Genomic DNA, 26,477 nt, shown 5'->3' with positions numbered 1-26,477 from the left:
GAGAGGATGAGGATTGGGCTGCTCCTCATTTGACAATTGGGCTTCCTGAGGTTCAGGGTGCTGAGTACAAGCTGGCACATCACCGGTAGGGTTGGGAGGTCTTGTAGTAGAGGTAATAGGCAAGGTGGTAGTGCTGTATGCCTCTTGCATCTGATCGCAATGTGGTGAACATGAATGGCCCCACTCTACAGAATAAGAGTGACATTGGTCAAGATAACTGTGTTCATATCATCAAGTGTAGTGATATGTCCTTGGGGAATGTCTTTAGGAGTATCTACTCCTACTCCTATGGTAGTAGTGGGAGTAAGTCAAGAGTTGGTGACCATGATCTGCCTTGGGTACGCATGGGTGACAATAATAGCCGATGTCGGTAGTAGTGTTCCAGTGAGGAGGAGTAACGTGGTGAGCGGTATGCCCTGGTGAAACTGTGTCGCTGCCTGTCTCTGGAGTGGATTGAGCCAGGAGAAAATGGCTCTGGAGGGAAAGGAGTAAGCTCTGGGCTAGGCAAAGGAGTAGTGATTGTTTGTGACTTATGTCTTGCTTTTGTTGGTGCCGGGATGGCTCATGAAATTTGTGCCATGCATGAAGATGTTAGGGCAGTTGATGGCGCCGAGGCTGGTGGTGCCGATCTATTTGTCCCTGCACTTGTGTTTCTCGAGAGCGATATCGTCAGTGCCGGAGTTCTCGGTGCTGCTGCCATTGCTGACTCTGCTTTTGGTGCCGAAGGGGCTAGCGGTACCAGTTCCCTGACAAGGGCCGCACTCAGTACCGATCTGCTATACCTCGTTTTATGCTCGTCGGGCACAGCTCTTAGCTGCCATTCCAAAGTGCCCAGCTTATCCACCGCACTCATCTGCGTTGGTGGCAAAGAGCAGGATGGGGAAGTTCTCTTCCGAGGAGCACTCGTACCAGGCTGGCGTGTGTTTGTCTGGCGGGGACGCCGCGGGCCGAGAGTCCTCTTCGGGGGCTGTCGGGCTTTAATGAAGAGAAGCATTTTCAGTCTCATGTCTCTGTCCCACCTGGCTTGTGCTATCAGCTTCGAGCAGCGTGAACATTTTTGAGAGATATGACCATCACCTAAGCACTTGATGCATCAGGAATGCCTGTCCAAAGCAGGCATAAAATCCCGGCATATAGAATGCTTTTTAAAACTGGGGGGAGGGTGTATCCCAGAATCCTTGGCAACGGTTTCTTCTTCTTTTTTTAAATATAACAAACTACTCTAACTATAAAGTGTAATGAACTATGAAGTAACTAGATAACTATGAACTAATAACTATAAAACATACTCTGTCTCTTCAGGATCTGAGGAGAAGCTGTTCACTCCATCTGTGACAGAGGATGGTTAGGAGGAACTGGCAGGAGCCGGACCGCGCACTTGGAAATGGTGCAAATGGTGCGAGGGCCAGTACACATGCGTGATCTGGCTGGACTACTACTAATGAATCTCCGATCTGCAGCACTGGGACAAGCCCAACAGCGACAGTGGAGCACCCACAGGGATACTACTTAAAAAAGAATCATAGAATACTAGAACTGGGAGGAACCTCGAGAGGTCGAGTCTAGTTTCCTGCCCTCTCAGCAGGACCAAGCACTTTCTAGATCAGTGGCCTCCAACCTTTTTACACCTAAGATCACTTTAAATGTCAGGGCAAGCCAAGATCTACCCCACCCCTTCCTTGAGGCCCTACCCTCTCCATTCCCCTTCTCTCCATCACTTGCTGTCCCTATCCCTTATTCACACTCACTGGGTTGAGACAGGAGGTGCGGGCTCTAGGGTGGGAATGAGGGATCTGGGTGTGGGAAGGGGTGAGAGGTGCAAGCTCTAGGAGGGAATTTTTGTGCAGAAAGAGGTGGAGAAGGGGATGCTGACTTGGGGGGGTTCTGGGCTGGAGAGTGTTGGGGTCAGATGGAGAGTTGGGGTGCTAGAGCAAGCTGCAGGCGTGTTGTGGCAGAAGACTGGTGATGTATGTGGTGCAAGACTTTGGGGATGTGAGGGGCTCAGGGATGGAGGGGGTGCAGGAGTGTAATGATGCTGCAGCCAGATGCAGGCTTGGCCCCAATTGGGAACTTGTTGGTCAAGGCTTCATTTTTAAATAAAATATTATATCCAACACACAACCTTTCGGCACTGTTTTTATTTATGGCAGAAGTGGGGAACCTGTTGAGGGGCAGGGACCACTGATCCACAGAAAATAAGTCGGGGAGTGAGATGCAAAAAAAAAAAAAAACCCCAACTCATCCAAAACTCCCCAAGCCTCAGTGATGTAGCCCCAACTGAGACACCTCACTGCCCCGGCACTCGAGCCCTGTTTGTGTGTGTGTGTGGGGGGGGGGGGGAAGGGGAAGGGTGAGGTAGGACTGAGGTTCAAGGCCTCAGGCCAGATTAACTCTTCTGGATTCCAGAGTTAGTGAAATTTATGGGCCCCTCTATGCTCTGAGATGAGGCCAAAAAGGAGGGCTGCCAGTGAGTAGAATAGAGATGGGGGTGCAGAATCTGGGTGGGAAGTAAGGTACAAGAGTAAGCTGGGGGTAGGTGTCCGGTCAGAAGGGAGGGGCCAGAAGCAGGATGCTGGTGGGTGTTTGGGAGGGAACAGGGTGCTCCTGGGAGTCGGGGGAGGGAACAGGGTGCTGCTGGAGATCTGGTCATTGCCAGCCGGTCAGGCAGCTGCCCCTCTTTTTGCTCCAGCTCATGTGGAGTGTGGCACAGGCTGAACACCACTGCCAGCTGGTTGGGCAGCTGCTCCTCTTTTCTCCAGCCCAGCTACAGCAAAAAGGGTCATCCGCCTGACCAGCTGGCCATGGTGTTCAGCCCCCACAGGCTGCACTGTGCCCCACGTGGGCTGGCGCAAAGAGGCATGAACGGATGCCCAGGTAGGTGCCCGTGGCCAGACCTCCAGCAGCACCCTGCTCCCTCCCCCTAGACAGATATGTTTGCTGTTTTGTTTTTGTTTTGGTTGTTTTGCTTTGCAACAGTTGCTTTGCTGTTGACTCATGTTTAACTTGTGGTCTAATATGACTCCTAAATCTCTTTCAGCCATACTCCTTTCTTGACCACCACTTTCCATGCTATATGTATGAAACTGATTGTTCCTTCCTAAGTGGAGTACTTTGCATTTGTCCTTATTAAACTTCATCCTAGTTACCTCACAGAGGGTACGTCTACACTACAGCGCTAGTTCGAACTAACTTAGTTCGAATTAGTTAATTCGAACTAAGCTAATTCGAACTAACGCGTCTAGAACTAAAAACTAGTTCGAATTAGCGTTTTGCTAATTCGAACTAGCAAGTCCACATTGAGTGGACTCTGAACAGGGCTTAAGGATGACCGGAAGCAGTGCCGGCAGGGCCTAAGAGGAGGACTTAGAGCGTGGAGATGCTGTCTCAGGCTAGCCGAGGGCTGCGCTTAAAGGGTCCGACCCCCACCCCGGACACACAGTTCTAAGGGGTGCCCCGCTTGCGAAGAAGTTCTGGCTTGGAGTGCCCGGAGTACCCACACTGGGCACATCACACCACTCGGCCATCAGCCCGGCTGCACTTGCTGCAGGCTGCCATCTGGGGAGAGGGGGCAATCGGGGGGCTGCAGGAGAGCTTCCACCCCCAGAAGCCTGCAGAGCCAGCCCAGTCCTCCCCATTGGGGGCTCGTACCCCATTCCTCCCTCACCTCCTTCCACTTACCCTTCCCTAGCCCCCCTTCTTATTGATGTACAAAATAAAGATAACGTTTCTTCCAACATTGACTCTGTCTTTATTGAACAAAACTGGGGGAGACTGGGAAAAGGAGGTGGGAGAGGGGAAGAGAAAGGCTGGGAGAGGCGAGGGCAACTAACATGATCAGGGGTTGGGAACAGGTCCCAGATGAAGAGAGGCTACAGAGACTGGGACTGTTCAGCTTAGAAAAGAGGAGATGGAGCGGGGACAGAATAGAGGTCTCTAAAAGCAGGGGTTGGGTGGAGAGGGTGCATTCAGAAAAGTTCTTCATGAGTTCCCATAAAGAAGGACTAGAGGACACCAAAGGAAAGGAATGAGTAACAGGCTTCAAACTAGTAAGAGAAAGTTGTTGTTCTTCCCAAAGCAAATAGTTAACCTGTGGAACTCCTTGCTGCAGGAGGCTGTGACGGCTACAACTAGAACAGAGTTTAAAGGGAAGTGAGATCAAGTCATGGAGGTTGGGTCCATGGAGTAGTCTTAGCCAGGGGGTAGGAGTGGTGTCCCTGCCCAAAGTTTGTGGAAGGCTGGAGAGGGATGGCACGAGACAAATGGCTTGGTCACTGTCTTCGGTCCATCCCCTCCAGGGTCCCTAGGGTTGGCCGCTGTCGGCAGACAGGCTACTGGGCTAGATGGACCTTTGGTCTGACCCAGGACGGCCATTGTAAGCTCAGGGCTCAGGGTCGGGGGTCTCAGTGGACCCCCTTGATTCTCTTGCACACCTGCTCCTGGGTGGCCAGGCTGGCAGCTCTCCTGCCCTAGACGGCCACTTTCCTGTGCCTAGTGCGGAGATCGTGGACAAGGTGCCCGCCTCTTGCGGTCCAGGGCAAGCTCCCGGGTGCTGCCAGCCTGGTCCCGGGAAGAGGGGGTGGGCTGGGGGACATCGGGTGGGTGGCTCGAGCCGTGCCAGGTGCAGGGTCTGCTGGCTGGGTGCTGGCAGGCTTGCACCTGGCACGGGCACCGTAGCCAGCCCGTGCCCTTTAAGGGGTCCGGGGCCGGGAAGGGGGCATAGAGTTTCCCTGGTGTTGGCCAGAGTGGCCACCAGGGAAACCTGGGGAGGGCTAGCCTCCCACTAGTTCGAATTAAGGGGCTACACACCCCTTAATTCGAACTAGCTAGTTCGAACTAGGCTTAATCCTCGTAAAATGAGGTTTACCTAGTTCGAACTAAGCGCTCCGCTAGTTCGATTCAAATTCGAACTAGCGGAGTGCTAGTGTAGCACCTATTAAAGTTAGTTCTAACTAACGTCCGTTAGTTCGAACTAACTTTGTAGTGTAGACATACCCAGACTGATTCTCTAGTTTGTCCAGATAATTCTGAATTTTGACCCTATTCCCCAAAGCAGTTGCAACCCCTTCCAGTTTGGTATCACCTGCAGACTTAATAATCGTATCCTGTATGCCATCTAAATCGTTGATATTGATATTGAATAGAACTGGTTCCAAAACATACCGCTGCAGAACCCTACTTGTTATGCCCTTCCAGTAGGAGTGTAAACCGTTAGTAACTACTCTCTGAGGGTATGTCTACACTACCCCGCTAGTTCGAACTAGCGGGGTAATGTATGCATACCGCACTTGCTAATGAAGCCCGGGATTTGAATTTCCCGGGCTTCATTAGCATAAGCGGGGAGCCGCCATTTTTAAATCCCCGCTGCTTCGAACCCCGTGTAGCGCGGCTACACGGGGCTCGAACTAGGTAGTTCGGACTAGGGTCCTATTCCGAACTACCGTTACTCCTCGTGAAACGAGGTGTACCGGTAGTTCGGAATAGGCACCCTAGTCCGAACTACCTAGTTCGAGCCCCGTGTAGCCGCGCTACACGGGGTTCGAAGCAGCGGGGATTTAAAAATGGCGGCTCCCCGCTTATGCTAATGAAGCCCGGGAAATTCAAATCCCGGGCTTCATTAGCAAGTGCGGTATGCATACATTACCCTCCTAGTTCGAACTAGGAGGGTAGTGTAGACATACCCCGAGACTGGTTATCCAGCCAGTTATGCACTCACCATATAGTAGCCCCATGGAAAGAGGAATATAGGGGTGACCGAAAGCTCATGATTGCTCTTCCACTAAAAGAAGTGGATGAACTATTGCATCCCTGGATGCAGAAGAGTTTTTCTGGGATATCTCCAGAATCCTGAAAAACTCCTGCAGTCTAGCCGTAACCTTGCTGGGTTGAGACAGGATGTGTAGGCTCTGGGGTGGGAATGAGAGATTTGGGTGTGGGAAGGGGTGAGAGGTGTAAGCTCTGGGAGGAAATGTGGATAAGGGGACACTGGCTCGGGGAGAGGTTACCAGGCCAGGCAGTGTTGGGGTCAGATGTAGGGTTGGGGTATGTGAGGGGCTCAGGAGGGGGTTCCCGTGTATGATCGGCTCAGAAAAGGGAGTGCAGGAGTGTTATGATGCTGTGGCCAGATGGGGGCTTGGCCCCAATTTGGGGTTTGTTGGCCAGGCTTCATTTTTAAATAAAATACTGTGTCAAACAAAAAGTTTCTGCATTGTCTTTATTTCTGAGAAGGGCAGGGCACCTGTTTTGAGTCAGGGGTCACTGACCCAAGAAAAGTCAGTTGGGGCCACACAAGTGAGATGCAAAAAAACCTCCTCCAACCCCCTCCCCCAAACTTCACTAATGTGGCCCCAACTGTGTTGGTGGGAACAGGGGCCATAGTACTAGGGAAGGGTGCTAGTGGGTGCTTCGGCAGTGGACAGGGTGCCAGTGGGGACAGAGTTCTGTGGCTGGAGGCAGGGGAGAAGGTACAGGGTGCTGGGAGGGCAGAGGACGGGTTTCTGCAGCTGGGGACAGGGTGCCAGTAGGGACTGAGTTCCGTTGCTCGGCACAGGGGAATGAAGCCAGAGTTCAGAGAGTGGGGATGGGGACGGGGACAGAGTTCTGTGGCTGGGGAGAGGGAATTGGGCAGTGGGGACAGGGGTGGGGTGCCAGTGGAGGCTGAGAGTCCCCTGCATCTGCCTCCTCCCAGGATTCTATCCCCTCCTCCCCCACCAGGGAAGCCAGCGGGTGCCTCCTCCAGGCCCAACTCTCCCCCTGCCCCGCCCCCAGTTCAGGGAAATCCTGCGCGTGCCTGCTCTGGGGCTGACTCACCCCTCCTGCGTGGTGCAGGGAAGTCACCGTGCTCCTCCTCCGGAGCCGATGCCCCTTCCTGCAGTACGCCCGGCAGAGCAGCCAGCGCACTTCCGGAATCGCCGGAAGTGGCACTAAGCTGCGGGACTTCTGCCCTTCTGCGGGAAGCCAACACTACCTCCATTTCCACTTGAGGTAGGTAGTGGGGCTTCTCGGGGGTGGGAGGGAAATGGGGGGGGGGCACACCTCGCGGTCCATCGACCTGTTGGTGACCACGGGTCTATATGCAACAACTTGAGAGAAGTAAAAATTTTTATTCCCCAGCAAATAGAAGCAACAATTTTTGCATTTTGTTTACCAAGATCTATTCTGTTAATTGTATGGCTTTGACGTTATTGACCCATCTAATTCACAAATACCACAATAATTCATTCTTCTCGCAAAGAGGTAGTAACCTGATTTACCTCTTCAATGGATAGTCATAAATAGTAAGTGACAATGCTTAACACAGTCATGCATAAAAGCTGCTACAATACATGTTTAGATAAGACATTTAAAAAGTAGTAAAGGAATATAATGCTTGGAATCAAGACATTCACTAAGACTTTTAGGGATTGATACTCAACCCTACAAAATGTATTGGCCAAACAGACACCTGTTGTTAGCTAGATTTTTGCCTCCATCCCCCAAAGAAACACCACAACCCTCTCTGTGGTCCATGTTGGTGTTTACAAAACATGCTACACAAACATCCTCTCAATTACATTCTCCTTTGAATTTTTCCTATAAAAGTATTAACATTTAGAACTCGATGGCAATATTTCCAAGTATCTCCTTTCTGGAGACTGAGAGAATTGGTCCTCTAAGTATAAATATAACATTTCCTTCCTGTCCATGTAATGTTAATATTTCCATATTGAAGAGGGACTATTTCTTTCCAACTTCTTTGGCATTTATGAAAAAAACCAATACTTTCAAGATAATCACTTGCACCATACAGAAATGGCTCATTTTGTTTATTGTCTGAATCTGTCTCCAGTTAATTAGGGCAACCAATACAGATGGTCTTCTCTTCTTTTTTTTTTAAACAAGTTCAAAGAAGTTTGGTTATCTGGGCATTGGTATCATCTGACTCCATTTCTTATCACAGTAGTTCCTGCTCCAATGTCATAGGCTGTTCTGTTATGCTGAAAAAAATAGCACTGTAATGAATGCAGGAAGAAAGGAAGCAATAGAAAAATGATTCATCAAAGCTTGAATTGTAGACCTAGAATGAGAAGGAAATCTGTTTAATTTTCAGTCCCTGCCCACAATAGTTTTTCCACTAATCCAGTACCTCAAATTAATGCAACACATGGATTTAGAAATAAAGTATTTTAACATGAAAAGCTAAAATATGCTTTTGTTTAAGTGATTAGATAACCAGGACTTGATTCTTGGTCACTACAGCAGATCAGTCAGGATTTTGTCTGATAATCAGTACCACAAACCAGACTTTAAAGCCAGAAAGGACTGACATGATCTTCTAGTCCACTTTGACTTCCTGCACACTGCAGACTTCAGAATCTTGCTCATCCATCCTGCAACAGAAACATATCAGACGGAATAGATCCCCTCAATTCTTTAGTGGTAAGAGGCAGACCAGACCCCCTCATTGCCAAGTATGTACTGATAGATTTCTCATTGAACATGATTGCTTTAATAAGAAAACAAATTTACAAAATGTTTGCAAAGTATTCTTATTTCAAATTATGTAATTGCAGTACATAATTGTACATTATTATATCTTTAATTTGTTAAAGATATAATAAAATGAAGAATACTTATGTTGCTATGCTAACATTGTAATAAAATCACCCTTCAAGAGGCGGTGCTTGGTCAAAACAAGAATTCTTCTACTGACCTAGCTTCAGCCACAGGGGGTGTTAAATTGGCCAAATACATGACAGAAGGCATAAGATTTTTCACAGCCCTTGGCAATGCAGCTAATTTGATCTAATATTTAGGTGCAGACTACCCTTACAACTCTCCTACTGCAAAATAAATGTCCACACAGAGATTTGCATCAAAATTTTTAAAAGATGCACGTTCAAACTAGTTTAGTTACAGTACTGGTGTGTAGGCAGTCTGAGAGATGATTCCACAACACATGCGCTCACAAACTGTCCATCTTTTCTGGCTTTTTTTCAACAGAACTTTTGAATCCAGCAGAATATTTCAAAATCAGTTACATTGATGGGTGGTGGAGAAGGAGTGTCTGTGTCTTCCCTATTCATTTACCAGTACAAGGCTGCCCGTAATTTGTTAGAGATGTTCGTGTGTATGTGAATTAATACCTGCCTGGGTGATGTTTTTATCCATTCTGCCCTGCCTGCACTGGGGCTTTGCTCTCTGTGTTGCTCCAGCAGCGGAGTTTACCTGCTGCTCCTCCCCTAAGCTCAGTGCCCCTAAATTCTCCATAAGTAGCGCAGTTTCATAGGCTATGTCTACACTACCAGGTTATTTTGCAATAAGCTTATTCCTCTTCACAAGCAGGAGTTATTTCAAAACAACACGCTGGGTAGTGTGGACACCTGTCTTATTTCAAAATAAGGGGAGTTATTTTGAAATAACTCCCCAGTGTAGACATGCACATAGGGAGCAGTTTTCTATATACCACCATCCTAGGTGGGACTGGGGCATGTGGCAGGGGCAACTCTGCCTAGTGGGTAGCGGCCCCTGGGCTCAGAGCGCTGTGCCCCCAGCAGTCTGCCAGCAGGAGTTATCCAGGTTGTGGGTGTGGGCAGCTCGGTACCCACCCAGGGGCAGGGATTGGACTGGACTGGCTATGAGCCTGGCTCAGCTGCCAGGGGGAATAGCTAGCTGGCCCGGCCCCTGAGGAGAGAGGTGAATTTGGGCATCACATCAATGCGGGCAGGGGTGGGAGATGCGTGTTCTGATGGGGGAGGGGCCCAGGCCGCACTGGGGTGCAGTGGCAAGATGAGGGGGCAAATGCAGGGGAAGTCCTGTTGTGCTGGGGGGGAGAGGGGGAGAACTGGGCAGGGAATTCCGGGCGCTGCAGCGGCTCAGTGGCAGTTGGAGCCGTTGGGAGGTGATGTCTGTTCAGGGACCAGGGATCTCCCCTTGGTCCCCCCGCCATGCCTCTGCTGCTCCCCAGCCTTCTTCTGCAGCTCCTGGGTGGCTGCAGCCCCCTGTGCCAGGCCGCTGCGGCCGCCCCACATCTCCAGCTCCCGCCACTGGTAGTCACCTGCTCTGACCCGCATGGGCGCGTCTATCGGCGCCAGGACACTGAGGTCTGGGTCTCGTGCCTATGGGACGGTCCCATCGAGCTGCATTATACTCGGGCCCCAGGAGCAGTGTCCAGAACCCAGGAGGGCGACACACAACTCCCACCCCCACCACGTTGCCGCTGGTACCGTGACTCGGCCTGGGTGCAGGACACGTCTCGCTGGGCGGGCAGGGCAGTACTGGGCCCAGGCCCGGGGCGGGGAGGCCCTGCTCCACCCTGGGCCTCAAGCCACATCACAGTGCAGTGTGTGTCAGCCTTGTGTGCCATGCCTATGTGTCTGTACCGCAACCTGAGCATCGAAGTGTCCGGGCAGGATGTGCGGCTCTTCCTGCTTTGGCCACCTGAACCCCCTATCCTTGAATGGCAGCCTGTGCAGCTGGGCTGGTGTGCACGCCTCAAGAGTGCACGCTGGCGCTACCGCTTCAGCAGCCGCGGGGGCAACCCTGCTGCACTCCTCATTCCTAGCAACCAGCACCACAAGCAGCCCCCACCTGCTGCCTACCCAAGAGCCGAATTGCACCAGGTCTGTGCCTCCTATTACAGTTACCGCCTGACTGTGCACTATACACACCGTGGCCTCTACGTTGCCTCAATCACCATGGAGCGGGGGCCACCGATCAGCCTCAGCCTCACCCTGAGAGTGGAGCCTGCTCTTCTGCATGTCCTCAGTGCCCACTCCAAGCTGTTCAGCCTTCCTTACCAGTCCCTGAGCCTTTCCTGGAGCCTGCAGCCCCTTGGCCCCAGGACACTGGCCTATAGGCTGCTGGACATGCAGGGCATGGAGGGCTGGTCAGCCTCCTACAATCCTTACGCTTTGCAGAGCAACTTCTGTGTTAACTCCATGCCCCGGCAGGCTAGTGAAATGGCACTGGCCAGCATCTACTTCCACACTGATGGAGAGTGGTTTGGGGAGCTGACAGGGGAGCTGAGTTTTTCCAATGCTACATTGGGTCTGGCAGTGAACAGCAAAGTTCCAACCTACCTCTCCCTCAATGCTGAGAAGACCAAGATGGGCACTTACATTTTTAGCCGCAGCCATGGACTTTATTACACCACCCAAGAAAAAAATGCAAGTGCCCCTGATGATGACTTCAGCACCCATTATATATTTTTCCAGCAGCAGAGCCTTTCTTTCTTGCTCACCATTGAGTTTCTGAAGTTGCAGTGGTACAAGTTCAACATGCATTTATATCTGAACCGGAAAGGGGCCTTGTTCAAGTCTCTAGTGGACAGAGATATAGAAGTCCACATTTTCAATAGCGGGCCTTCTTTTTTGCGGAGTTCGATCTACATTGTGTGGTTCATTCCTGTGCAACATCCGATGCTGCAGTGTGAGTGGACCTTCAACCTGCAATTGTTTGGCTCGAGGAAAGAGTACCTCATCCAGAACAATACTTATACTTATGATGATCATGTCAGAAATGCAGCTCACTTTGTCCGTCGCTCTGTTTTACCTTTTAATCCTGACCTGTACACAGGGTTTGTGGCAAAAGTGAATTGTACCAGAAGTGGACTTACACCAGCTGTTTTAAAAGTCACAGTCAACACTTACGCTTCCAAGGTTATGGAGTCACTAGTGTCTTGTCAGAAAAAACCTTGTTTCATAGAGCGTTTGAGAATCCAGAAGCCTGATCTTGTTTACCCCATAATACATACTAAAAAAGGGGGACAACTTTACCTGTATGCCAAGATGCAAGTCAACTGCACAGATCTTATACGTACTGAACAAATATGGAAAATCTATAGTGTTCAAAATTTCACAACCATTCCAGACTGGACTAAACCTTTGAATCCACCCCTCATCTGGAGAAGACATATGCTCATTTTACAAATTCCTAGTTTTAGTTTAGATTATGGTTTGTATCTGTTTCAGTTCTCTGTTAAAATAACCACAACTGAGGATGTTGTGGAAGGCTCAGATACAGTTTTTGTTCGGGTTGAGAAGAGTGACCTGGTGGCAGTTTTTGCTGGAGGTACTTTCCGGACAGTGGGTTTTTCTGATAAATGGACTTTGGATGGATCTACGTCTTCTGATCCTGATTCAGTGGACCAACTAGAGGGGCTCACATTTACTTGGTACTGTACAAAACATGTATCAGATTATGCAAACATGATAGTGAGTACAAATGGGACCTGTCATCCCAACCAAGTAGATTTGAAATGGATACATTTTTCTGGTCCTACTCAGACTGTTTTGCCAGAGACCCTTCGAGGAAATGCTACATATCATTTTCGTTTGGTCATTCAAAAGGATAACAGAAAGAGTTATGCTGACCAAACTGTAAGTGTGCGACCTGGATCTCCACCTCTTTTGAATGTTATATGCATTGAAAATTGTGGTAAAATTGTAATTCCAACAGATAGATTTACACTATCTGGAAAATGCCTAAACTGTAGGATGACTAGTCGACCAGTCTATCACTGGTCCCTTTTTTCAGGAAGTTTCACTGAAATACAATTTGATTGGGCTTCAAAAACCTCAACAGGGAAGTCTAGTGCATACCTGTCTATACATGCGTTGACTTTTATAAAAATTGCAGACCGGTCATACACTCTTCTCCTAAAAATAAGCACTTGGGGTGGTAGGTCATCAACCTTCAGGTACTCATTTTATGTAAATTCACCACCTAAGATTGGAAAGTGTGCCATCAATCCATCCAGCGGTGTTGCATTCCAGACAAAATTTGTTGTTCAGTGTAGTGGATTTTCAGATAACAATTTACCTCTTATGTATAAAGTAATAGCAGCCTCAGATTTATCGAAACGTAGTAGAATAACTTCTTTAGAAGAAAATACATCGGGGACAATAGTGTATTTTGGCTATCTGCCTAAATCTCCTCCATCTTTTCTCCCTATTGGTATACCATCTAAGAAGTATACTTTGATAATCTATGTTCAAGTGTATGATTCCCTTGGGGCATTTTCCCAAGTAACTTTATACCCAACAGTGCAGGATCCAGTCAAAAGTAGACCACCTAGTATTATGCTTAATGAACTGCTTACTTTGACTACTGGTTCAAATGCAGCAATGACATCTTTGCTTCAAATTGGAGATTATTTAAATGTAGGCTATTTGGTTTATATGGTAGCTACAATTTTAAATGATATTAAAACTGTACCAAGTATCCAGGTGTCTAAGACTGAATTTAGGGAAAGCCTTCTTAATCAGTCTCTGCATATTCCCACTACCAACATCATGGAAGTAAATCAGATAGTTGCTTGTGTTTCTGAATTAACACAGGAATCCACTGAAGTAAACAGAAAGTCACAAGAGCTTGCCATTAGAAAATTGAAAGATGTGAGTGAAGCTCTAAAAACATTCAGGAATAAAAGCCTGGGGTCTGAACAAACAGAGCTTCTGAGCACTGGTATACTAACAGGTCTGTCCAATGTCCTGAAGGCTTCTCTTTTAGACCTTAGAAATGTCAATGTGAATGCAGTTAAACAATCCTTCTCTGTCATGGAGACTTTAACAGAAACAGTCTTACAAGGCAAAGTCCCTGGAGAAAATGAAACTGTAATGGAGGCCCAAACCTGGAACATTAAATTAAACAAAGATGAAAAGTGGGATGTCACAAATACTTTCTCTGCCAAAAAAGATTGCAAGAATTGCTTTTATCCAACACTGAATCAGGGGGATCATTCAGAATTGCCAGTAGATGCTGTGATTGCCACAGTTTTTTATGAGTTTGAAGAGAACCCCTTTCCTTGGTTGGCATATAGGTCAGATATTGTAACAACAGTCACTGGGTTCAAAATGACAGGAACCAAGGTGAATGGTGATGTAATAGGGATCATGCCTGCAGTAGCAGAAGTGATTCTTGCTAGAAAAGACAAGGAGTCTGCAGCTTTTAAACTGACACTAGGGCCTGATAAAACCCTCCCAAAAACAACTGGAGGATTTAGTTTTGAAGTGGATAGAAACTCCAAGGACATATTTGTCCAGATTTTGACTAAATTAAAAGTTTCTTTCCATGTATTTATATACTTAGGTGTTAATGTTACCCACACCTCTCCTATAGCTTCTTTTTTTGCTTCTCATAATGAGCCTGCTGTTTCAAGTGGGAATAAGTCAAATAACACAGATTGTGCGATTAAGGCTCCTTATGTTATCTGTCTTCCACAGTCACTGCTCAGGGCCACAGCCCCAGGCAGTGGGACAGATAAATGGAACATCTCCATAATCTTGCAATCACCCCCTATTGTGAGGTCCCGAAACAGAAGATTGGTAAGCATATCCCTTTTTAATGCTGCATGCTTAGACTTAGATGGAGTGCAGAGTCAGTGGAAAGAAGGTACATGCATTCTTGGCCCTCATACCAGCTGGCAAAGGATACATTGCATCTGTAAGACGAAGCAGCAGACCAAGAGAACAGCAAGTCGCCCCGGACTTGGTTCCTCCAAATTCAATATCAAGTTTTTGGCCTCCAAGGTATTTGTGGTCCCTAACCCAGTGGATCTGGAAAAATCACTTTTAGCAAAAATACACAAAAACACAGTGACCCTCCTAACAGTGCTTTTCATTTTTTTAGTCTATTTTCTCCTAGCTCTCTGGGCCCTGAGAAAAGATAGGATTGATAAAGCTAGCAGGGACAAAGTTATAGTCCTGCCAGATAATGACCCCTTTGATAAAGTATGCTTCTTGGTAACATTATACACAGGCAGTCGCTTGGGAGCTGGAACCACAGCAGATGTTTTTCTCCAAATCATAGGCCAAAATGGCACCAGTGATATGCATTGCTTACGGCACCCAAATTATCATTCATTCTTTCGAGGAGGCACTGATACGTTTCTACTAACTACCAAGAATGATTTAGGAGACATTTATTCCCTTAGGGTCTGGCACAATAACGGAGGTTCTTCTCCTAGTTGGTTCTTAAGTAGAGTAAAAGTTGAAAATATGTACACTAAAGAATTCTGGCTGTTTATCTGCAGGAAATGGCTTGCTCTTGACAAAGATGATTGCTTACTAGAAAGGACATTTGTTGTCACACATCCAACAGTACCTTTGGCCAAAATGGACTATTTTTTGATAAATGTTGCCAATAATCTGGTAGATAGTCACATATGGTTATCTATTTTTGCTCAAGTTGTCACTGGATCTTTCAACAGACTCCAAAGATTATCTTGTTGTTTAGCGGTACTGTTGTGTACGTTGCTTATTAACATTATGTTTTTTAATATCGACAAGAATAAAGATGTTATTTCAATACATTTACGATATTTTAGATCAATAATAATAGGAATTGAAAGTGCTTTGGTTACCATTCCTGTGCAAATGATTATAACTGCCTTGTTTAAGTATTCCCAGAAGGAGCCTTTTCCACATTGTGCAGCTCAGAATCACCCAAAGGAAAATTCACCCTTCATGTCTGGAAACCTTAGGAATTGGAAGGAACGCCTGCAAAAATGGTACCTTGCAGAGGCTCCTACTCAATCTGTAAGTAGCAATTGTCCAGAGAACTGTTCCAATGCCAATGATTCATCTAGCTTGCAATATTTTGATAAGAAAATGAATCAAAGAACACCAAAAATGTGGAGTAATTGCACAATCTCGGAGGGTGCTGCCAATACAATTGCAGCAGAAGAGGAAAATGCATCTGGTACATCAACTGCAGAAGCTAAAGCCAAACAGACCCAATCACCAAACTCCAATTTCAGTAATAATTATGCAGAAGAAAAGAATGCAAACATTCAGGAAGAAAGAAAACCATTAAACATCCCCTTCATGCTTTTTCGCAAAAGGCCACAGATAACTTTTTGTTGGTGGTGCATCTATGTCTCTTGGATATTGGTCATTGCCGTAGCTGGGGTGTCATCATTTTTCATTGTATTATATGGGCTGTCCTATGGCTACAAAACATCAATAGAGTGGCTTTTAGCATCAATAACCTCATTTTTTGAGAGTGTGCTTCTTCTTCAAACCCTAAAAATCATTATTTTCTCAGCTCTGAGTTCAGTTTATCCAAAGTACTGTGAAAACATCCCATGGTCAACCAGGGATAATTACCTTGAGATTGGGTTGGATGAAGTTACTATGGATGCAGATGAGATGAGAGAAATGCACTATGAAATTATCAGACTCAGAGGCTCTAAGCAGTATCAGCCCTTACAAGAGGATGAAGTCACAATCATGAGGAAAAGAGAGAAAATTAAAATCAAAGCTTTCATCTTCCTGAAGGACGTTGTCAGTCACTTTGTCTTTTTAACTCTAATATTAAACATTGCCTACTCCACAGAAAGCACCAACAGCTTTTATTATAATCAAGTTATTCATAAACAGTTCTCTCTCAAGCTGTCCAGTGTGGATAAAATAGAACACATTTACTTGTGGGTAAACAATGTCTTTTTGCCTTTGATCCACAATAGCCAACAACCAACTTTTATTTCTAACAGCTGGTCCAAAATTCTAGGTTTGCCAAGGATGAGGCAAGTAAGAGCAAAAATTACTGAGAAAAAATGTTTCCAGCCTCACAGCTTTGTAAATAAATTTGTGATCAGTAAAAGCCATTGTCTTCATAAATATGGCAGTGACCCCGAAGAAAGAGGTGACTATATTGGTTCTTGGACAAAGGGGCCCAATACCTCTGTTCCTCATGACATCAGCAGCTATGCAGGATTTACATACCAGTCAAACAGAAATCATTGGGTGTATTACTCATATGGAGAATTACACACATATGGACCAGGGGGATATACTTTTTACTTTTTCCCTGCAGAACAGCGGCCTAACTCAACAAAAAGGCTGGATGTTTTACAACATAGCAATTGGCTTGATGAAGAGACATGGGCTGTGATTATTGAACTAACTACATTTAACCCAGATGTACATTTATTTTGCAGCATCTCGGTCATATTTGAAATTTCTTATTTTGGGCTCATAAACACAAGCTTGTCAGTTCATTCTTTCACGCTCCCAATTTTCCAGCAGCAAAGCAGAACACAAATTTTTGTGTTTGTAACTGTTCTTGCTTTTCTCCTCATTTATATCACAGATGAAATTCACATCATACGCCAAGAACAGACCATGTATGTTAAAAATATTTCCAATTTAATCAATTTTGGCCTAAAGTCAGTGTTTTTCTTTTTTGTTTTCCTGCAAGTCATCAAATTTAAGATGGGGGCTGATATAGTAAAGTTTTACTTACTTAATCCAGATGATTTCATTCCTTTCCATACAGTTTCTCATGTGGATCAGACCTTGAGGATAATTATGGGCTTTTTGGCATTTCTCATAGTTTTGAAAACTCTCAGATATTCCAGATTCTTTTATGATGTGCGCCTGGCACAAAGATCTATCTTAGCAGCTCTTCCTGGAATCTGTTCTATGGCACTTGTGGTGGCAGTGTACTTTTTTGTATACATGGCTTTCGGCTACCTAGTATTTGGCCAACATGAATGGAATTATAATAATATGATTCATTCAGCTCAGACGGTCTTCTCATATTGTGTTTCAGCTTTTAAGGACACTGCTTTTACATCCAACCGGTTGCTGGGTGGTCTTTTCTTAGCCTCTTTTATGCTGGTGATGATCTGTGTCTTGATCAATTTATTTCAAGCTGTGATTATGTCTGCCTATGAGGATATGAAACAACCAGTATATGAAGAACCATCTGATGAAGCAGAGGTCATCACTTTTCTAGTTCATAAGATCAGAAGGCTGTGGTATTTTATCACCTGTAGGACACCATCAGCAAGTGATCCAGATCTTTTTAATAGTGTACTGTATGGCCAAGCAGAAAGGTATAGCCACCAACACTTAGGGCTAAAGACAAAAAAAATAAATGGCAAGAAAATGGTTTATCTTGTAATATAAGTAACGTAAGCTTTTATGTGCAGTAAGACTGATTTGTAAAAAAGAGCAAAATAATTATAATTCTCCTCTAATACTTATTTCACTAATCAGTGCTCCTAAATATTCTGAATTATCTAGTTACATTAAGGAATTCTCAGCATAACAGCCATTCACTGCAGTAATGGTCCTCAGATTCACCTCAGAACCCTTTGAGACGGCTCTCATAGCATTTTAAATAAGACATCAGTTCATAAAACATTTCATAAGCAGCAATCAGGATTCAGTTCACTAGTTTTCAGGGTCACCCTTGCCTCTGACAACAACCCAGCTGAATATGACTGAGCAAATACATTAAAATGAAAGACTGGAAAAATGGTCAGGTGGTAGGGTCATGACATGTATACCCATGCCCAGAAACTGCTGTGAGGTTCTTCATGAAATACAGCCTAGAGGATGAAAAATGTTACACTAAAGAAAAGACAGGACAATCTATAATGATTTGATCTGGCAAACAAACAAATAAAAATGCTTTCAAAACTAAATTTCTCTAAGAAGGAAAATTTAAATACAATATTATAAGGTACTACAAAGAATCAACAAATACCCTTTGCTATGTATTCAGACTGCATGCAGTGGAATTCTGGTATATTTTGCTACTTTGTTTGCATAGGTGGTCAAATGTTAAGTTTTACTAAGTAATGAATGTCAGATAAATTGGGTGCAGGCAAGAAGGATGGACTTGCTTATCACATCAAGCATTATCAGATAACCTCATTTCTAATGGAATGTGTTTCAAGTATGTGCTTTCATTATATGTTCATCTTTTGCATGGACTCATTCTCTTTCTTAGATGAGTCCTTATTTATCTGATAAATTCTAAATTCCTCTTTCTGCTTTACTATACTAATCTGTCATTATTGTATATTCATAGAATACTTTTGCGTGTGAGCCAATTATATTGTGGGAACACATGCAAGTTTATATTTTAAATGTGTATCTTATCATAAACATTCAGGAATAAACCAAACTTGACAAGCCTCCTTAGGATATGTGGCTATTTTTTTTACCAATATAACTGCATAAATTTACCAAATATACCAAATTGTAATTGGCATTGAATACAGATTCAAATATCATCCTTTGAACGGCAAGCTTAATAGATCTTGTGAATGCATCTACAGCAAATACACATATATGTAATTCAATCTGGAGGTATGACTGCAGAATTTTCCCTTTTCTCCTCAGGGATATGGGTTTTGGGTTCACTTTTGGTTGCCTGGTGACTACACCCAAGGATACTCCCAGCATAGAGATTATAGAGAGCCTGCACCTTGAAAAATATTCATCATACAATTTAATGCATAGGAGTGTTAGAACACATACCAAAATTATCATAAATCCTGGATTATGCCTACACTACACTATTCTTCTGGAAAAAAGGACGCAAATTGTGAAGAGGAGGTTACTCAACTCCTGTAACTGACATTATTCTAGATGAGCATCCCTGGGGGTGCTCCACATCAAGTGTAGGGCATCTCTGTGCCTCTGGACAGAGTTTCTTGAAACAGTGTCTTAGGGGGCTGTGCGTGTGTGGCATGCAAAGCACATGGCCTCCGTTGGTAACTACGCGCACGCATGGCCCCCTCCTCCCTTCAGTTCCTTTTCTTTCTGGAACCCGGCAGAGGAGCGTGATTTACATGTTTGCTTTTTGCTTTTTTTTTTTAAAAGGGGACGAAGAGAGGGTAGTGGAGCACCCCCAGGGATGCTCATCTCAAAGAACATCAGTTACAGGAGGTGAGTAACCTCTTCTTTGTCAAGAGGCATCCCTGGGGGTGCTCTACATCAGGTGACTACAAGCAGTCTATCTTATGGAGGTAGGGACTTTGGATCAGGTAAGTATGCCATTTGGAAGACAGCTTTTGCTACTTTAGTGTGTCTTAAGGGACCTGAAGCAAGAGAGTAGTGTTTTGTGAAAGTGTGATCCGAGGACCATGTTGCTGCTGCGCAAATGTCCTCCAGTGGAACTTTCCTGAGGTATGCGACCGAGGTTGCCACTGCTCTTGTAGAGTGCACTCGGATTGGAGCAGGTGGAGGTAAGTCATTAAGTGAGTAGCAAATGTTGATGCATTCAGCGATCCAATGGGATAATCTTTGTGATGATATTTCCTTCGCCATGTTATGGTTTGTGATGGAAACAAACAGGTGTGTGGAGGATCTGAATGATTTTGTTCTGTCGATATAGAAGGAGAGAGCTCTTTTGACATCGAGAGTGTGAATCTGTGCGTCAAAGGTGTTGGCATGAGACTTTGGGAAAAACACAGGTAGGTGTATTGTCTGGTTGATGTGAAGGGCTGTGTGGACCTTAGGTAAAAATTTGGGATGTGGCCGCATAGACACTCTGTCTCTAAGAAAATTGGTAAAGTGTGGACTGGACATGAGCATGGCCAGTTTACTTACTCTGTGTGCTGAAGTAATAGCCACTAGGAACGCTATTTTGAGCATTAAGTGGAGCAAGGAGCATTTGGCCATAGGTTCAAAAGGTGGTTTTGTTAATGTTGTCAAGACTAGCTGGAGGTCCCCTGGTTCTTGTGGTGGTGACACGTCAGGGTATAGCGCTTGTAGACCCTTCAAAAAACATTTAATTATGGGGTGTGCAAATAAAGTGGTGTCATCCAGTGGTGCATGGAATATTGTTATAGCTGCTAGGTGTACTCTAATTGAGGATAAGGAGAGGTGAGACTGTTTTAGGTGCAGCAAGTATTCCAGAATTACTGTGAGTGGGGCTGTTTGCAGTGATATATTGCGCTCGCTGGCCCAGTATGTAAAACACGTCCATTTACTGATGTATGTTTTCCTTGTTGCAGGAGCTCTGCTGTGCAGGAGAACCTCTCGGACTTGCTGGGAACACTGGAGTGCTATGCTAGTGAACCATTGAGGTGCCATGCTTTTAGGTGGAGCATCGGAAGTTGAGGGTGAGATGTTCTGATTTGTGGGTGATAAGAAGATGTGAGGTACTTGTGGTAGCATGATTGGATGGCTTTGTGTCATCCTGAGTAGTAGGGGAAACCAAAGTTGGCGCAGCCAACATGGGGCTATGACAATGATGTTTGCTTTGTCCCTTCGTATCTTTATGATGACTTTGTTGAGGAGGGCGAAGGGGGGGAATGCATATAGCAGGGGTTCATTCCATGTTAGAATTAGAGTGTCTCCTAAGGATTGTTTGCCTATGCCTGCTTTGGAGCAATACGTTGTGCATTTTCTGCTGGATCTCGTGGCAAACAGATCTATACAGGGGTGACCCCATTGGTTGAATATTCCCAGCATGATGGTGTGGTCCATCTCCCATTCATGTTCCTGGGGAAGGGCTCTGTTTAGGGCATCTGCTGTCATATTGAGAGCCCCAGGTAGATGGCATGCAGATAAGTGGATATCCCATCCTATGGCCCAGTTCCAAAGGGTTATGGCTTCTCTGCACAGGGGCTGTGATCGTGCCCCGCCTTTTCAGTTTACATAGAACACGCATGCTGTGTTGTCTGTGTAGATACGGACATGTATTCCTTTACTAGAGGGAGCAATTTTTGACATGCTAGGTGGACAGCTCTGCATTCTAAAATATTTATATGCAGAGCACAGTCCGCAAAAGACCATACGCTTTGAGTTGTTCTCCTTCCATGTGAGCGCCCCAGCCTATAAGTGAGGCATCCGTGGTGATGACCACTATGTGCTCTGTGGATTGGAAGCATGTGCCTGTAGTTAGGTTGGATGCTTTTGTCCTCCATTTTAATGATGCCTTGACTGATGGAGGCCTTGTTAGTTTTTTGTCAGTGAATGGATGCTTGGCTTGTACTGAGTCAGGAATCAGCCTTGAAGACACCTCATAAATAATCTTGCGTTGGTTGCAGGAAGCCATATGGCCCAGAAGTTGGAGGCAGTCAAGTGCAGTGACTGTAGTCATGTCCTGGAGGGATAGTGCTAGGTGCCTGATGTGAATGGATCTGTTGGGTGGGAGGGAGGCTCTGGCTGTGACAGAGTGAGGTGTGCCCCAATAAATTGGATGGACTGTGAGGGTGTAAGCATTGACTTGGGGCGGTTCACTAGGAGTCCTAGAGAGTGAAAGCTGTCTAGCACCAAATGAGTGTGTTGGTGGCACTCATGTCTAGACCTTGCTTTTACTAGGCAGCCGTCCAGGTAGGGGTTTATGGTAAGTCCTTGTTTCCTGAGGTGGGCAGTGACTGCCACTAGGATCTTGGAGAATACTCTCAGAGCTGTAGAAAGTCCAAAGGGTAAGACCGTGTACTAAAAATGGTTTGGACCTAAAATAAAACAGAGAAAATGTCTATGAGATGGTCTGATAGAAAGGCATTACCACCTACAACAGAGGAGGAGAAGCCTCGTACCCCCAAGGCTGGGAGGTCTGCTGCCACCACTGTGAATAGGAAATATAGGGTAGTGGTGGTCGGAGACACTCTTCTGAGGACGGAGGTGCCCATCTGTCACCCGGACATTTCACCTCGGGAGGTATGCAGTCTGCCAGGGGCCCATATTCAAGATGTTAGGGAGGCATTGTCCAGGATTATCCAGCCCTCTGACTACTTACCCCATGCTACTCATCCATGTGGGCACAATGATACTGCAAGGTGTGACACTGAGTGGATCAAGAGTGACTACAGGGCTCTGGGAGTATGGGTGAGGGAGTTTGGAGTGCAGGTGGTATTCTCTTCGATCCTTCCTGTCAAAGGTAGGGGCCCGGGCAGAGACAGGTGCATCCTGGAGGTGAATGCCTGGCTGCGAAGATGGTGTTGCCAGGAGGGCTTTGGCTTTGGCTTCCTCGACCACAGGATGCTATTCCAGGAAGGACTGCTAGGCAGAGATGGCGTTCACCTTTCGAGGAGGGGGATGACCCTATTTGGACACAGAATGGCTAACCTAGAGAGGAGGGCTTTAAACTAGGTTCAATGCGGACAGGTGAGCAAAGCCCACGGGTAAGTGGAGAACATGGAGACCTGGGAGATGGGTTGGAAATGGGAGAGAGCATGGTCTATAATGGCAGAGAGAAAGGAAGGTCAGGGAAAAACTGGGAGGCAAGGTCAAATCAGTATCTTAGATGCCTATGTACAAATGCGAGAAGTATGGGTAATAAACAGGAAGAACTGGAAGTACAAATAAGTACAATTATGACATTGTTGGCATCACAGAAACTTGGTGGGATAATACACGTTTGGAATGTTTGTATAGAAGGGTACAGCTTGCTCAGGAAGGATAGACAGGGGAAAAAGGGAGGAGGTGTTGCCTTATACATTAAAAATGAACACACTTGGAGTGAGGTGGAGATGGACATAGGAGACGGAAGTATTGAGAGTCTCTGAGTTAGGCTAAAAGGGGTTAAAAACAAGGGTGATGTCATACTATGGGTCTACTACAGGCCACCTACCCAGGTGGAAGAAGTGGATGAGGCTTTTTTAAACAACTAACAATATCATCCAAAGCCCAAGATTTGGTGGTGATGGGGGATTTCAACTGTCCAGATATATGTTGGGAAAATAACAGAGCAGGGCACAGACTATCCAATAAGTTCTTGGACTGCATTGGAGACAACTTTTTATTTCAGAAGGTTGCAAAAGCTACTGGGGGAAGCTGTTCTAGATTTGATCCTAACAAATAGGGAGGAACTGGCTGAGAATTTGAAAGTGGAAGGCAGCTTGGGAGGAAAGCGATCATGAAATCATATAGTTCACAATTCTAAAGAAGGGTAGAAGGGAGAAGAGCAAAATAGAGACAATGGATTTCAGGAAGGTGGATTTTGGTAAACTCAGGTCCCATGGGAATCAAGACTGAGGGGAAAAACAACTGAGGAGAGTTGGCAAAGGGACTTTATTAAGGACCCAAAAGCAAGCTATTCCACTGCGTCGGAAAGATAAAAAATATGGCAAAAGACCACCTTGGCTTAACCACGAGATCTTGCATGATCTAAAAATAAAAAGAGTCATATTAAAAAATGGAAAGTAGGACAAATTACAAAGGATAGGCAAACAACACAGGAATGAAGGGGCAAGATTAGAAAGGCAAAGGCACAAAATGAGCTCAAACTAGCTATGAGAATAAAGGGAAACAAGAAGACTTTTTATAAATACATTTGTAGCAAGAGGAAGACCAAGGACAGGGTAGGCCCACTGGTCAGTGAGGAGGGAGAAACAGTAACAGGAAACTTGGAAATGGCAGAGATGCTTAATGATTTCTTTGTTTCAGTCTTCACCGAGAAGTCTGAAGGAATGCCTATCATAGTGAATGCTAGTGGGAAGAGGGTAGGTTTAGAAGATAAAATAAAAAAAGAACAAGTTAAAAATCACCTAGAAAAGTTAGATGCCTGCAAGTCACCAGGGCCTGATGAAATGCATCCTAGAATACTCAAGGAGCTGATAGAGGAGGTATCTGAGCCTCTAGCTATTATCTTTCGAAAATCATGGGAGACAAGAGAGATTCCAGAAGACTGGAAAAGGGCAAAAATAGTGCCCATTTATAAAAGGGGGAATAAGAACAACCCAGGAAACTACAGACCAGTTAGTTTAACTTCTGTGCAAGGGAAGATAATGGAGCAGGTAATTAAGGAAATCATCTGTAAACACTTGGAAGGTGGCAAAATGATAGGAAACAGCCAGCATGGATTTGTTGATGCATGATGCAAACATGATTCTGGGATGCATTAACAGGTGTGTTGTGAGCAAGACATGAGAAGTCATTCTTCTACTCTACTCTGCGCTAGTTAGGCCTCAGTTGGAGTATTGTGTCCAGTTCTGAAGGATGTGGAGAAATTGGAGAGAGTCCAGAGAAGAGCAACAAGAATGATTAAAGGTCTAGAGAACATGACGTATGAGGGAAGGCTGAAAGAATTGGGTTTGTTTAGTTTAGAAAAGAGAAGATTGAAGGGGGGATATGATAGCAGTTCAGGTATCTAAAAGGGTGTCGTAAAGAGGATGGAGAAAACTTGTTCATCTTGGCCTCTGAGGATAGAACAAGAAGCAATGGGCTTAAACTACAGCAAGGGAGGTTTAGGTTGGACATTAGGAAAAAGTTCCTAACTGTCAGGGTAGTCAAACACTGGAATAAATTGCACAGGGAGGTTGTGGAATCTCATTCTCTGGAGATATTTAAGAGTAGGTTAGATAAATATCTATCAGAGATGGTCTAGACAGTATTTGGTCCTGCCATGAGAGCAGGGGACTGGACTCGATGACCTCTTGAGGTCCCTTCCAGTCCTAGTATTCTATGATTCTATGACTGTATTTTTAAATTTGCTTATTGGATTGTCCTGGACGGTTGGGGGTATTACTCTGGAACCGTCTTCTCTACTGCCTATTTCGTCCCTTTTCTTGGTAAGGAGGTTGTTCTTATCTGTGGTACTGGAAAGGGGGCTGCTGGTACCTTGGTCTGTGGTACGGTTGGTACCTATATTGTCTCATTCTTGTTGCAGGAGTCTGGATACCCAAGGATCGAAGAATGGCTCTGGAGTTGTGAAAGTAGAAAGAATTATACTATAAGAGAAAGATGAATTATGCTGTAATAATTGAATAAATTGAAGGAATACTGTTTGTCTCTGAACAGGAAGAAGAAAAGTATGTTAATGTTGTTTGTAGGAATGCAGATTACAAAGTGCTAGCCAGAGTTAATAGGAAAAGGAACATTAGGTGTTAGGGAGACAACAATTGAGATAACCAAGCAATTGGACAGGAGATTGCTGTGTGCTTGATGTGGAAATGAAGAATACTTGAGTAGCCTCACACTAATTATGTGAAGTTTTGCCCCCCTTTTAATCCTGTTAATTTTGGCTTTCTTTTGACTGTATAAATCAAGGGGTTTAAACCTTGTATGGCACTCACATTTTCTCCATGCATTTTAGCAAAGCTTTGCTGAATAAACAGAGCAGTCTGACAAATCTGTGAGTCCTGTCTGACAGAGTCCTTCATGGACTGAAGAACTTCATTAGTCTTTGAGGAGAAAATGTTTTCTCCTTCAAATGGCAAGTCTTCCACAGCTGGCTGTAGCTGAGGGAAGGCAGAGGAGTTGTACCAGGATGCCCACCGCATAGTAACAGCTGTAGCCATCGATCTTCTGGCTGTGTCTGCTGCATCGAGCACCGCTTGTAACACTCTATGTGAAATTGTTTGCCCCTCAGAGACAAGGGCTTTGAAATGTACTTTTTTGCTTTCGAGCAGATCATCAATAAATGTGTTCATTTTCATGTAATTGTTGTAGTTGTATTAGTAAGAAAGGCTGAATAATTTGCTACCCTCGGCTGGAATGTGGCTGAAGCATACACTCTTTTACCAAACGAGTCTAATGTTTTGCTCTCTGTCAGATAGGGTTGAGTGATTTTGCTGTTTGTTTCTTTGCTGTGCAGCATCCACCACAAGGGAATTGGGGAGATGTGTGAAGAGAAATTTGGATCCCTTGGGTAGCACATAATACTTTCAGTCTGCCTTTCTGCTCGTAGGGGGAATCGAGACAGGTGTCTGCCATAAAGTTTTTGCAGGCTGAAGAATAGATGGATTGATAGGAAGAGCAATTTTTGTTGATGAGCCGGATTGTAGAATGTTAGATTTATTGGAGCAT

The 26,477-nt window shown here is 45.3% G+C and overlaps 1 protein-coding gene and 1 long non-coding RNA gene across 2 annotated transcripts; both read left to right on the top strand.

Moving 5' to 3' along the window:
• Window positions 1-6,920: 6,920 nt before the first annotated feature.
• On the top strand, window positions 6,921-25,559 carry LOC142826676 (uncharacterized). Its single transcript, XR_012900875.1, has 4 exons — window positions 6,921-6,981; window positions 20,113-20,191; window positions 20,735-20,842; window positions 25,339-25,559. It is a non-coding gene; the product is annotated as an uncharacterized LOC142826676 (long non-coding RNA).
• Window positions 9,853-18,902, top strand: PKDREJ (polycystin family receptor for egg jelly). Its single transcript, XM_075900216.1, has one exon. The coding sequence runs from the start codon at window positions 9,924-9,926 to the stop codon at window positions 17,889-17,891; it is 7,968 nt and encodes a 2,655-aa protein (XP_075756331.1). The 5' UTR covers window positions 9,853-9,923; the 3' UTR covers window positions 17,892-18,902.
• Window positions 25,560-26,477: the final 918 nt, after the last annotated feature.

Source organism: Pelodiscus sinensis, chromosome 1 (genome assembly GCF_049634645.1).
Source record: "Pelodiscus sinensis isolate JC-2024 chromosome 1, ASM4963464v1, whole genome shotgun sequence".
Lineage (NCBI taxonomy): Eukaryota > Metazoa > Chordata > Testudines > Trionychidae > Pelodiscus > Pelodiscus sinensis.
Note: the sequence above shows the minus strand (reverse complement) of the source record. Positions and strands in the feature narration are given on the sequence as shown.